Source organism: Echeneis naucrates, chromosome 4 (assembly GCF_900963305.1).
Source record: "Echeneis naucrates chromosome 4, fEcheNa1.1, whole genome shotgun sequence".
NCBI lineage: Eukaryota > Metazoa > Chordata > Actinopteri > Carangiformes > Echeneidae > Echeneis > Echeneis naucrates.
The window spans coordinates 22,557,521-22,571,628 of record NC_042514.1 but is presented as its reverse complement, the minus strand read 5'-3'; the positions used below and the strand labels follow the sequence as shown (position 1 = coordinate 22,571,628).

Sequence of the window (14,108 nt, the reverse complement as noted above, 5' to 3'; positions counted from 1 at the left end):
GTCAGTCTATCTGTCTCACACATTGTCTCATTCTCTGTTTATCTGTTTCTCTCTCTCCCTTTCTCCCCCCCCCCCCCCCCCCCCCCCCACCCCCTCCTGTGAAGCTTATCAGCTTGCTCGCTCAGTGAGATCGGGCTCCAGGAAGACACCCCGGCCTGTGGGGGAAACCCTGCTGGTGTAAGTCAGAAGTGTCACACACCCGCACATGTGGAAAATGGCTGGGACGGAGACAAAAACAATTCTGTGAAATGATAAAGCTTTACGAAAAGAATGATGCAAAAACACATGAGCCTTGTTTAGAGGACTAAACAAGATGAAGAGCTGCAGACAGGCAGGAATAGTTAATTATGCTAAAATATCTTAATTTGATGCGAGATTTACATGAGGGCAATACTGGGAGCCCCAGAAACAGGTTTAAAAGTGTGAACACAGTTTATGTTATTTCAATAAATGTGCACTAAGTGGTAATTGTAAAAATAATTCTGTAATTGATTCTGTCAGTGATAATATAATACACATTTTATATAATGGTTATTGTCTCCATTGTGCAAGCATGTAAGCTTTGTCTATATTTATTTTAATGTTTTAATGATCCAGGTTGAGTTGAATGTCTTTGATGGGTCACAATCAAAAATTCAAAATATAAATTTAATATTAAATCTTTAAATTAATTATTTTGTGTATCTGTCAGCTGAACAGACTGAGTATAAAGAGCACGTTGGCCATACAACAATGACAAGCAGTTTGTGATTTTTATTTGTTCTATTTTTTTATAGACTTGAACTTTGCTTTGAACACACTGTCATCACAATCTCACACTACATATGTCTGGTCTTTGTACTTCAGGGAATCAGGCTTTGAAAGTCCAAGAAAACTAACTGAGTATTAGAATGGAGACATTCATGTAAAGTTCAAGCACCCAAGTGAATCTGTACACTTTAATTATTAATTATTAACCCTAACCGTATTTCATTTTAGTACCTGAAACAAAATAATATGCACTCTCTTGTAGTGTATTTGAGGGAATTGGGCCTCCGAAGCCCTTGGAAACCCCGTGAGTAGAACTATTAGAAAGGAGATATTAATGTATCATATCAATGGATCATCATTACTGACGCAGCCACATATAATTAATTGTTTTCTAATTTTTGGAGGGTGCTGTCAAGCATCATCATTAACAGTGCTCCTTTTGCATGATTGCTTTTAATTTTCAAAATAGATGTTGCTGATGTGTACACTTTTACTCAAAAGTCTTTTTACTTTCACGGTTTTGTTACTTTTTCTCAGCTGAAGATTTCAGCTGCTCAAGCCAGAACACCAATGGGCTTTTCCCACTTTTGGTCAAATAATCAAAAGGTGTGAATCCCCCAGACTATCCACCAATAGAAAGGAGGAAAGCAATTTCTTTCATGGATTTAAATAATTTCATATATTTGTGATTCCTTAGATTTAAACTTATGTTTTGTGAATCTAGACCATCAAGCTGGCAACTACTCCCTTAAAACACTCATATTAAATCCACATATCCAGTTCCTGGTTAATTTTGCATTAAGAAAGTGTAATTTTGTACTTTAAGCAAAATCAAACACAAAGCCTCCATTTTGTCGTAGTGTTTTACTGGAAGATTTGGTATCGTTCAGCTTTCACACAGTCTACGGAAAGTAATACTCATATTTCAAGTACAAGACACAGCATAACATAACTGACGGGGGGATTGTAGCCTGCTAAATGTGTGTTCACACTGTGGACAGAATGTACATATTTCCTTGGTGCCATGCTTGACTGCCCTTGCATGTTATTTTGACAGTTAGAGGCAAGGACATGACATGACGAAAGGGGCTTGAGATAATGTCATACCCTTGCGCCTCCCCACCCACACACACATCACACAAGTGCAAAAAAATAGAGGTTCAACACATATCGATACAGAATTTTCTGAGAGAGATTTGCTTCTGCGGCAGGATTCATCATGTAATGCAGAAATCTTTAAAGCTGGTCTTGTCTTAGTGGTTCCAGTGGTCTGAGCAGGAGCCCACAGTCCTCGGTGGCTTCAGATCATGTACAGCTGGCAGAGGTGAGGACGTTTGTCTTTTCAGGTGCCGTCCGTGGCCAACGCAAGAGTGATGCTGTCCTCTGTGGCTCTGCTGCTGCAGCTGGATTTCCGAGTTAAAAGAGCTTCAATTTCCCTGTCATCTTTCAGTGAGCTCTTCCCATAACGGTCCCTCCACCAGGCTCGATACTGGGGGGGGAGGTACAAGGGTCAAAATGTACAGTCAGACAGGATCAGAAAGACATTTTACAGGAGGGGAGGTAAATATGGATTTCAACTCTGGTTGCTTCAATGACGCCTGACACCAGATGTCTGGGCCTGCAGAGTACACAAACCACGATCCCTGCCCAGCTGAGCTGCCTGACAAGATGTGCATTCAAGCCACTTTCTGACAGAAATCTCACTTCCTGTTGGCTCTCTGCACACGAGACGGATAACATTGTCCCTTTCTTTGACACATTGATAGGAATCCTACAGCTTCTGATCCAAATGTTTCAGTGCATTGCATGAATGCATTCAGCAGTGCATTGCAACACTACTGTGGACAGTACAGATGCTTTCTGTGTCTCTGGGCATGACTAAATCCAATGAAATGCAGATCTTGAACTTCCGGTAGAGCGCACACCCTCTGGGCCATAAAGGGGGAAGACCAGTTACAGTTTGTGTTAGCAGTTAATGAGCAATAGGGCTGAACAGGGTACCAGCTTAAAACCAGTTTCTGTACACACACATATACATGCACACACACGCAGCGTTGCCAAACAAATGTCATTCAACATGTGTCTTCAGCATCACATCACATCCGACATTTTCCCGTGACAGATTACAAGTGCAGCAAACACCAGCAAGGTGTCACTCACTTCTGCCAGGTCCCTGTTTTCAAACTCCTCCAGCTGCCGCAGGAAGCCAAGGTTCGGCCCAGCGCACGGCCTGACTGCCCTCACCGCCGCCAGAGCCTCCACCCAGCCATAGCCCGATACTGTCATGATGTAGGCCACCACCAGAGTCACGCTGCGAGACACTCCTGCCACACTGAGAGCACAGAGGTTCAAAGCTTCAAAGCTTCTTTTGCTGTAGCAATTATATAGTACACTGAAATCCTCCTCTTTAGTGTACAAAGAAGTGAAACCCCCTTTTTTCCTAAACCTGTGGTTAAATGTCTGATTTTGCACGTTTGATATGAGAAAAGATGAAAGATGATGAAATGTACCCTGAAACCATTAACCAACCTGTTTGTTTTTTTTGTTTTGTTTAGGGTTTTTTTTTTTTCTCGTTTCTTTTTTTATAACCGTAATGTGGTTGAAAATGAAAACAGGGTTAATAAAATACAGGGACCTCCATCCTCCAGGCCTTCTTAATTACTAACAAAAATCAGCTGCATTTCCATATGTGTATCTCTTCCTCTCAGCATCCTCACATGCAAATGTCCAGTTTCACAGTTTCGTTATTATATGCTTTAATTTCTATTGGTTGCCTCCATTTTTTAAAAATAAAAAATAAAAAGCAACATTAGGAGAACTGTGCAGCAAAGACTTAACACTTAATATTGCAAAAAATATTTGACCTTCCTACAAAAACCTTCAAGGAAAATTGTGCCTTTCTCGCCCATTTAAAGTGAAGAACATGAACAAAAAGACAAAGAACCACTTCAGGCATAGCGTTTTTAGGAAAGATTTAAACTCACCAGTGAACAAGGCAGCCTTCTCCTTTCAATCGGGACTCGTGGATAAACATGATGCTGTCTCTGAAGAACTGAATCCTAGAGGTGTTGTCACATCAAATGCAGGAAATTAAAAAGCTTTTTACAAAGACAAGATGTGTTGATCATATCTTTGAGTATAAGTATTTAAGTTTTTATTGTTAGTGAGATATGCAGCTTTTTCTATTTCTCTAATACAGCCAAACTTGATCAAGTTTCTGATTTATTCAGTATTACTATTGTCAAGACTTGTTTTGGTTGTCTCACTGCGCTATGTATAAAATCATGGTATGTAGATATTCTGCAGGTTTAAATCTAATCTCATAAAAAGAGCCTTGTTGGATTATTCAGTTTCTCCAGGTTATCAGAATGTAGATGCATTAGAGACAGTGTTGAAGAAGCTGAGATCATTTGTGGATGTGCATCATATTTATGTACTCACAGGTTTTGCTTAGAGTGGTCAGAAGCGCATATGCAGAGGTATGTCATGTCCTAGAGGGTGAGGGAGGGGGGTAGTTTAGGCTAAAACAGTGCAATATGTTCAATTTAAATACCTGTTGAATTAGAATTTTACTATACAATATTTCAGTATGGTGAGCTCTTTGAATACTGGGCCTAACACACTTCCCGTTTCTCAGCAAATGGGACAGCCCCCAAAATTTGACCCCACTGACCGTGGTGCTTGGTCCTCGTGTGTTAAGTCGTGACATAACGTTATATGTCTGTGCGCGACAGTGTGTGTGTGTGTGTGTGTGTGTGTGTGTGTGCTGTGCACCTGGCAGCTGATGGTACATGCAGTGGACAGAAACCACCTTGTCCCGTTATGACACACTACTGCGAAAACCCCTGAACCCTCTGGGACACTGAGTTCTGGAAGTGATCCAGACAGGTCAGCCTTGACACACACACACACACACACTGCACAATGCACATTCACATTCTGTAGTGAAGAAATGTGTATGTATATCAGTGAAGTCTAAATTTCTGTCAGGAAATGCAAACAACACTTGACACTTGCTCTTCAATCTTTTCACAGCTCCTTATTGCTGTGTTTTGGCAAAATCAAACCCAGATGCAAAGAAATCCGTAACGAGGTGCATGCAAGTTCTGGATATGTGCAGAAATAATCTCTACTTGGAAAAGAATACATGGTGGCTCAAGCCAGCATGCCATAAAAATGACCTTCTACTTATTTTGCAGTATGTTAATCGGGCCACAGATTATTCAGCAAAAGAAACGCCCGACCTTAGAGATTTGGTGGTTGCAGGTTTTACCTTCCTCTCTCAGGAACCATCTAGCTGTCTTCCAAGAAATCAATCAGTCAGCACTTTGACTGTTGGGTATGCAAATAAACCATCCCATCTGGTCATTTGCGCGACACCAGTAAAACAGACCTGAGTCATAATTTTGCCGCAAACTAAAAAAAAAAAAAAAAAAAAACTGCATTTATTAAAAGAACATGAGTTTGAGATTTGAACAGCAGCTCAAAGAGTGTCCGCTGGCCTACAGACACAATCTCAAGCCCAAAACCTTTTAAAAAGTTTTGGTGGTTGACCAGTTTGGGTAGTGATACTGTAATACAGGTTGCTGTTTCTCTTCAGTGTTCAATGAAAGCATGGATGGAGAAAGTGCACAGAAATTTCTGAATCCTTCTCATGATCGCTTTCAGCAAGAAAAGATGAAAGTTGTGAAAGCGGAGAAAACGAACAACTAAAAAGCAAAAGGTTGGACATATACGGCGGAAAGACATCATGAGGAGACGCATTTAATTTACTTGAGTGAATCATTCACAAATATTGATTGATTTCTATGAATCAGAATGTTGTAATGCTGCCTTAACTGATTTTTCTACAGTATCTATTGCTGCTAAATTGATACAGTAAAACAACACAGGTTAACTATTGACAGATTTTAAATATATGAGCATAGTGATAGTAACAAATATCACAGTTGAGACGAAAGTATACTCATGCATCTGTTACCAAATGTAAATCAATTGAAGCAATTAGCTACTTTCAGTCCACCAGGTTCTCACAGAATTTTTCTGTCTCCTGACTCTCATACACACAAGAGAAAATAACACCCCTCCTGCATCTGCATCACAGCTACATCCAGTCTACACACTGAAACGCAGGTGAAGTCTGCCAAGATAAATTGTCAGATATTCAGCAGGATCCCTCCCACAGCACCGCAATAATTCAGAAAAGGTGTCTATTTTGGTGAAACCTGGTGAATTCCTGGTCGCATGAAAATTGAAAATAAGAGCATGTGACTTTCACATATATTGAAGTTGTCTTTCATACAAAAAGTTATTTGTCTTTTGTTTCCTGTTGATCCTTTTTAACTAGAACAAGAAGAAGAAAACTGATGATCAATTGAATTAATTATAGAATATTTAGCATTTAAAAAAAAAAAACGAAAAAAAAAAAAACTACCTGGACCAACCAGCTCAACCTCCCAGGATTTGATTTCTCTGAGCATTTACTGGAAATCTGCTACCTGTTTAATTGATCACTCCGAAGCCAATAAGAAGAGAAGCTCATATTCACCCTTCTGATGAGATGGATATCAACACTTCAAATAAATCACAGAAGAAGTGAAAGATACAGGCCCTTTGAAGCTGTAAATTGGCTTGCGCATGAATTGGCAATGATAGCCAATGTTAGTTGCCACCATGTGAAGGTGTTAAGTCAGGAAAAGACACAGTAACACATCTGAGCTTATTGCAAGATTTCAAACTTTCAGTATGAGTGCTAAGCAGTTGGGACTTTAAGGGGAATAAACAACACCAGTGAGTTCAGAGGATGCTGTATGGCCTTAAAGTTGGGGTCATGGGGTCACACAAGCCAACACCAGACTCACGGAGAAGCCAGCTCACCTCCAGAATAGGTGTGGCTGCGTCGTAGATGGACAGGATGTGGGTGATGTTGTGCTGAGCCAGCAGTTCCCTGTCTCGTGCATCTGTGGACCACAAAGAAAATCGAGAATTTGACAGCACTCCCTCCATCCAATCACAACTCATTTCATAAAGGTTCTTACCTAAATAAGGCATTTTCTACCCAACAACTGCCCCCTCCCCAGCTGACTCCCCCCTCCCTCCCTCAATGTCTCCAAAGCAAATGTGGCCTTAAGGTTTAAAGCTGATGCTCTTGTTTTGAACTGAAAGAAAAACCGGAAAACCAGTGTTTCTAAAACAGTCCAACAGCTTGTCCCAAAAGCAAGAAACAGTAATACTTTTAATCAAATTTTGTTCTGTAAAAGGAAGCCAAAAGTTTTCTACTTTGGACAGATGTGTCTTCGACACTTTTTCTCATGCTTTGCAAGTTTGCAGGATGTTGATGATGTTACCTACAAGACCTCCTGCCAGCCAAATAAATTCAACAAAGATCTTATATTAATAACAGCAACAGAAAAAATACATTTCACATGAGCACAAATGCTTAACACACCTGCTGAAGAAACACAATCTCAAGTCTTTTGTAAGCCTCTGACTTCAAGGTCACACAATGACAGATGCCCCTAAGTGCATTGTTCATGAAATAAATATATTTATGGGCTTTCAGGGTGATACCAGAACACTGAAGTCATTATGACAGACAAGTTGTTCTGTCCCAGAAGGTCAGAATCCATTCACAATATACATAACCACAATAACACAACTAAGAACTTTTTTTTAAACAGAAATACAGATAAAAAGTGATGATGTTTAACCAATTATATTTCCCATGCAATAATATGTATGTAAATGACATTTTGGCACTTTAGCTTCATTCCTCAAAAAAATAAAATAAAAATAAATAAAGTAATTAAAACAATTATAATTATTTAAAAACAACTAACAACTAAATTTAGGTTATTACTATAAATATGAAATAGAAAAACTTAGCACAGAAAAAGAGAAAAATTCTAAACTTCTCAAGCTAAAATTACTTGAATTGTTTCAATTTGGTGTGGTTAGCTTTTTCAAATGATGTTTCAGTAAATTACTTACTTATATTGATGTTGGAACAGAGACACATTCAAACTGAACAACCAAACTTAATTTTCTTAAAGGTCCCATATTTAAACTTTATTTCAAAATGTTTACATCCATAAGAGCATGTATCTGTGGATTAAAAAAAAAATAGTTTTATATCTCTCACAGGCCTCTCTCTGGACCTCTGAAAAAAAAAAAAAAAAACAGGCCAATGAGTCCATCAGAAGAAGGGATCTGTGCCTCTCTTCTGGTTTTCTGCGTGATCAAATAAAAATATAATAGGTTTAAGGTAAACACAGACATCAGAGAGAAACCCAAATACTGCAAGGTGGGTTGGTGGGTCCAGGTGGGTTTAGGGACATGTTTGAGGCTGGGGACGGCTGGTCTGAAGGCTTAGTTTCTAAATCCAGGTTGTGAGCATTTCTTGATAGACTGAGACATTTGATACATATACAATATTATTGTAGAACCTCACTTATAATCAAAGACCACATGGAGGTCTCACTCTGTACGACATGGGACCTTTAAGCAAAGTAGAGAGCTAAAACTACCACTTGGCTGCTGAACAGCTTCCTGCCACAAGCTGTCAGACTCAGCTGTCAGTGTCCTAAAATCATGGACCTCACTACCTCTATACACAAATATTTTATGTTAATGCACCTTATTTGACTTATTTATTCAGCATATTTATCATATACTGTAATATAATATATTTGATATACTTTTTAAACTTTCTTATGTTAGTATGGAAGTATGTATGTGGCAAAGTATGGATGTGCCTTTTACTGATTTCAGAGGAATGCTTTTTTGTTTTGTTTTTGACATGGAATTAATTTGAATTTGAAAACAATACAGATACATTTTCTCCCATTGCAGTACAATTTTCTGTATTTATCACTGTCATATAGATTATATGTAAATGATTTTTGAGGTAAAATGCCATCATAGCCTTTTTATCTATAATGCAATTTACCAGTGTTCACCTCACAGTTTCTGCTTTACACAGACAGAACATCTATTCTGTTGTAGTGAGTATGAAGATTATCACATTAAATACGGGGGGAATCAGATTTCCTGTTTGTCACTGATTCCTGGCCGTGTTTTTGTTCCATGCTCACTAAACGCAGTAAATATTTCACATATTATTTCCTCTGTTGCCTTGTCACTTTTACGTGTATAGGCAGATCAAAAAAAGCAACCTCATGATTGTACTCACTGCTTTATGGAAATGCTTGGAACGTAGTTTGCACCAGGGACACCCCCACACTGGGGCATCCCCTCCCACAACAAACCTCAGGTAGTCACTGCAGCCTTCAGAAATAATTTGTTTCCTGCAGCTGCCAAAAAAGCGACACACTAACCCCCGCAAGACACACACACACACACACACACACACACAAGCAGAAGTAAGGATACAAAATATACATCTTCACCCATGCTGTACTACTCTTTGACCTCTCCAGTCTATAGAAACTGAGCTCAGTGTAGCATCTCACCACATGTCCCCCCATATGAGGAACTGAAACACGTTCTACTATTTTATCCTGAAAATAAATGAATTCTACACTGAAAGGACAAAAAACCAAAAACTGATCCACGTACCCTTGATGTTTCCAAGATAGAGATCTGGCAGCACCTAAAAAAGACCAACACATGTTCAAGCTTGCCTGTAGAAGGGGGAAAAAGAATAAACTGGTATGATGGGTAATAAATAAAAAATAAAATTTTTATGTTTTTTTCTTTTTGATACTCTACCTTGTTTATTCCATTACCCATGACTGCTCAAGGTCTTACACTACCACCATCAAGTTTAGGACAAAGTCACTCAAGCTGCATCATCCAGTGCTGCAACAGCTCCTGTCAGATCTGCCCCCAGTCCAAACCACCCTTATGATTTCTTTGTGTGAATCAGGATATCATAAAGCCTACAACGCGTCCCTCGTCCCTTCTGGCCCCCCTGTGCTACTTTCATTGAGAATGCATTGCTTAGGATGACGTAATGTGACCTTAGCAGTGGATCATCCTGCTTGGATATTTATATTTAGACCAGAAGAGGGTCATGGGACTGTGGATAGGCACATACCAACCAGACAAAGATGGTTCCCGGGCCAGAGGGTAGCAGAGAACAGATCCAATGGCCTGGCTATCACTATTTGTCGAAGTGTTAAGCCCTACAAGGAGCACCTCTGAATGAGCCTCTAAATAAAGGCCCCTTGCAATGAATCTCTATGTAATGAGCAGCCTCATGATTCACCAAAGGACCAATTCAGGTCACTGAAATAAAGTTTGAATTGATTTTCAGTGGACAGTCACTGTAATCTTCAGAAACAAATATTGTGTCAGTTCATGTTGTAGCTATCAAGATGTTTTAATTGGTGATGATTGATGTGTTATTAAATGTCATCACAATTATCCAAGCATTTTTCAGGGTATTTCTGTCAAAAGAACAAAGTGAACCTCACGGTGGAGCCAAAGGTGAAATCTGTGGGTCTCTGAAAGCCGAGAACATAAGAATTCCCTTTGAAATAAATGCATCAGATCCCCACAGTTTCATAAATGCTAAATATAAAATAGATTTTGTCTTAAGAGCAGATGTTTCTTCTTGGTATAATCCTATATAAGTGTTGATCAGGTGACTCGAAATATTTGTGCTAAATGTTGTGGCAACTATTCCAACAACTGTGGAGATATTTCACTGAATAAAAGCAACTACGTCATGGTGGAGCCAAAATTCATCATCTGAGGACCTTGAATGCTTTTTCAAATTTAATATCCATTAAATAGTTGCCTTTATTGTTTTCAGTATGGGTCAATGTTGTGGACGCGCAAACTGACAGACGCTTTAAATGTGAAATTTACCGTGATATAAGGGGAGCAGCAAATATTCATATTTAACATTACTCTATTGATTTACTCAATTTAATGAGTGCTGCTTTGTAATCTTTGTAATCATCTTGTAACGAAGAATTCTTCCGCTTATTTTGATTCTCAGTGGATGTCCACTGGAATCCGCATCTGTCATTGCGTTTCTAGTAAATTCTGCTGCACTGAAGCTGCGTTCCTGTGAGGCGATTGAGGTAGCCTATTTTTAGTCTGGCTTTGTCACTTTGTCTTGTCTTCCTGTGTGGTTCGATGTTTGGCACAGTTCAGAGACACTGACGAGCAGCGGGGAGTGGAGGCGTTTACAAAAAGTTGTCAGAGTCCGCTCCTGGTTTTCCCCTCACCCACCCCGCTCTACCTGCCTGCCTCTCCTCATCTACATCAATATACTCACCTGTTCCTCCCAGCTGACTCCGATCACCCAGCCTCCTCATAAACAGTTCCTCCACACTCATTCTTTGCCAGATTTTTTTTTCGTCCTGTGCAATGCTTTCCAGCCTTTTCCCCCGACCAGCTGTCCTCGTCTCTGCCCAGGTAACCTGACCTGCCTTCTGGACTTTGTATCTACCGGCTACCTGCCTGGACTCCCTCTCCGGAGGCTCCTGCCATGTTCTGTACGTGGACTGTGCTCGCCGATTAGGCATCCTGATTATTATTTGTATGGGCTGTTGCACAGTGTCGAACTGTCCTGGGGTTGGATTAACATGCCCAGTACCTCTTTTCGTTACCTGGTTACACTTAAACAGACATCCGTAATCGGGATAATCGGTGTCACAAGTTATCCAGCCAGTTATCCACTCGCTAACTGAAACCTGATGTTTTCCATTTAGATCAGTGCGCGTTCCCTTAAAAGGGGCGGGATTTGTTGTATCCGATCAGTCACCATGGAGCGTACTTGACAATGGAGAGGGGTAAAAAAAATATGAGGAGTATAAATCCATAATTCAAGCTAACGGTAACACAGCTGCAGCAGAAAGAATCAGCAAAGAATGCTGGGGAGTAATAGGTGACTCTCAATACCTAAATTACCGGGATTATAATATTCATTCTTTATCACACCTGCGAGATTAACGTATGTTCCCCATAATTTATTTTTTTTTTTTTAATCGTTTATTTGAAGCTCATAATTTCAGTTGTAACCCCGGTGGAGCAAATGGAAAACAAACATAAGAACATAGTTCAAACAGGTCAGCAGGTCTACTGTAATATCTTATAGGCTATGTGTCCCTGTTCTGAGCTATAACGAACGTGTATTAAGATGTACTTTTTTGTACACTAATTCTTGCTTTAGGATCATCACAATGATAATGACTTGATATTGCTTGCACCCCACAGGAAAACACGTGAATGAGAAAGATGGGGGGTGCTCCTACTCAGGATTACACTCCTCCAGAGAAGCTTGTCAAAAAGACAGTCACAAGATGTAAATAACCTTATTTCAATGATAGTCAGTGTGACACAGGTATTTTTTAATTATGCTAAAGCCACTGTATTATGTATTTAATTAGTTTCAGGTGGATGCTTACACTGTGAGAGCACTTTACAGAAAGAAATTGGAACTTGATGTAGAGTATTAAAAAAAATTTAAGATCAAAAAAATTTTATTTGGAAAAACTAAAAACTAGTGGTGGAAAAACTAAAGCACGACAAAATGGTATTTCAGTCATTTACTGTCTCTGGCATTGAAACAATGAAGATAAAATGGATTTTTTTTTAACAGGAACTGGAGAAAAGAAATTGAAACAGTGAAATTAAAAAAAGAAAAAACTAGCTTGTTGTGTTTTAACTAAAAAATATGTTCAGTGATGGCCTCTCTTACTGGTCTCCCTGAGGGGTATTCAAGGGTGATGGGATCTACCACATCAGGTGCTGGGAGGTGTACAGGAGCGGTCCTCTCCTTCTGGATGGTCACTATATTTTGTAGTACAATGCATGCAGAAATTATATTGTTTGATATTGAAATGATATTGTGTGGGGCCACAGGAGAAATGGGTCTCGATGACACTGGTTTTGGAGGGGGCCACGCTGGAACCGAGTTTGAGGCCTTGCATCATAGTCAGGATAGGGGTCATCAAATATGGGTGGCATGCATATCCCCTGTGACCCAGCAGCCCACTGAACGGCCCTAAAGTTAAAAAGGAATAGCCTTGATGAGTAACACATAATTCAGTTTCAGAATATAATGAAGATAACATTCAGTGTACAGCTGCCATACACTGCTATTATTGTTATTATTCATTTAATTTTTTTTTTTTGCATAGTGAATAGCCCTGCTGCTTGCTGGGGTTCTCAGTGTTGTCAGCAGCATACATGGACGTACCTATGAATGAAGAGATTCTCTGATCAATTAATTAAATCATTTACATTTCATTTTCCTGTCATTCTTGTCCTGTCAATCATTCCATATGGGATTATAAAACATCATAAGGAGGTTCCAAATAAATGAATGAATAAAAAAAAAGAAAAAGGAAAACTATTTCACTTACCTGAGGCAAAGAATCTGTCAGCTGTCAGAGCGCTGTTCCCAGCAGCCGGATTTTTGTCAGTCTACCGAACCTCGTCCGGAAAATCAAACGGGTTAACTCTGTCACTGAATTTCTTCTCTCTCTTCAGCGTTCTTCTTCCGGTTCTACCTCCCACATTAATGTTCTCGGGCTCACGTAGAAAACGGGCAGGTCATTTTTCCAGACAGCTGATTGGTCAATGGTGCGGTCTCATATACCTGCTGAGCTCCGAAACTAAATTTGACCTGCTCCGGAGCAGGTTAAATGTTCTGCGTAAGTTACCATGGCAACGCACCAAGATAACAACTAAACCAGCTTCGAGACACCGAGCACGCGGAGTTAAGCCGGAAGTTACCTCAATAAGCTGACATCCAGCTTCGTGATACAGACCTCTGCCTGGCCTCAGAGAATTAGGTCTGAACAGCTCATCGCAAAAAAACAAAGCAATTTGTGCGTTTAAAGAGGAAACACCTTTGTAAGACGATTACTCTCTTTGTGAGTGTGTGTCTGTGGGTGTAAGCAGCACAGAGGTGGCAGCTGTGTAGCATTGATACTGAAAGATGTGAGATGTTGGTGATTACGTTTTTACTTCTGGGGTTATTTTCATTTTCCCTCAAATGTGTACGTTGCACCAAGAAAATTATCCATTGATGCTTCAACAAAAATGTTATTCAGAGCCAGTTATTTTACAGCTGGAACTAACAATTATTATCACTGGCCATCGTTTTCTTTATTTATGAACTGGTATGTCTGCTAATGAATGGTAGAAATATTTTGAATTGTGAAATCTTATTACTTGTACATTGAGAAAGCCTTATGTCTGATAATTTAGTTAGTTTGGTGCGTCTCTCAGTCATACCTCGAGGATGTTCATGTGCCAGTTGGTCCAGATTGCTTTTCAACCCAAGTGCCACCGTGAGAATGCCATTTTTGTTTTTCCGGGTAACTGGCCTCCCAACCATTTGGATTTCAGTTGACTTATTTCAAGTCACTGAAGGA

General features: G+C 39.7%; 1 protein-coding gene across 2 annotated transcripts; it reads right to left on the bottom strand.

Moving 5' to 3' along the window:
* Positions 1-1,615: 1,615 nt before the first annotated feature.
* On the bottom strand, positions 1,616-9,665 carry LOC115042370 (dual specificity protein phosphatase 22-B). Of its 2 annotated transcripts, none has more exons than XM_029500550.1 (7): positions 9,481-9,665; positions 9,328-9,361; positions 8,942-9,081; positions 6,628-6,710; positions 3,735-3,809; positions 2,911-3,082; positions 1,616-2,239 (listed from the first exon to the last, which is right to left on the bottom strand). In XM_029500550.1, the coding sequence occupies exons 1-7, from the start codon at positions 9,499-9,501 to the stop codon at positions 2,093-2,095; spliced, it is 672 nt and encodes a 223-aa protein (XP_029356410.1). In that variant the 5' UTR covers positions 9,502-9,665; the 3' UTR covers positions 1,616-2,092. The 2 variants fall into 2 exon arrangements, with proteins under 2 accessions (XP_029356410.1, XP_029356411.1); XM_029500551.1 differs by lacking the exon at positions 8,942-9,081 and adding an exon at positions 4,192-4,241.
* Between the last annotated feature and the right edge of the window lie 4,443 nt (positions 9,666-14,108).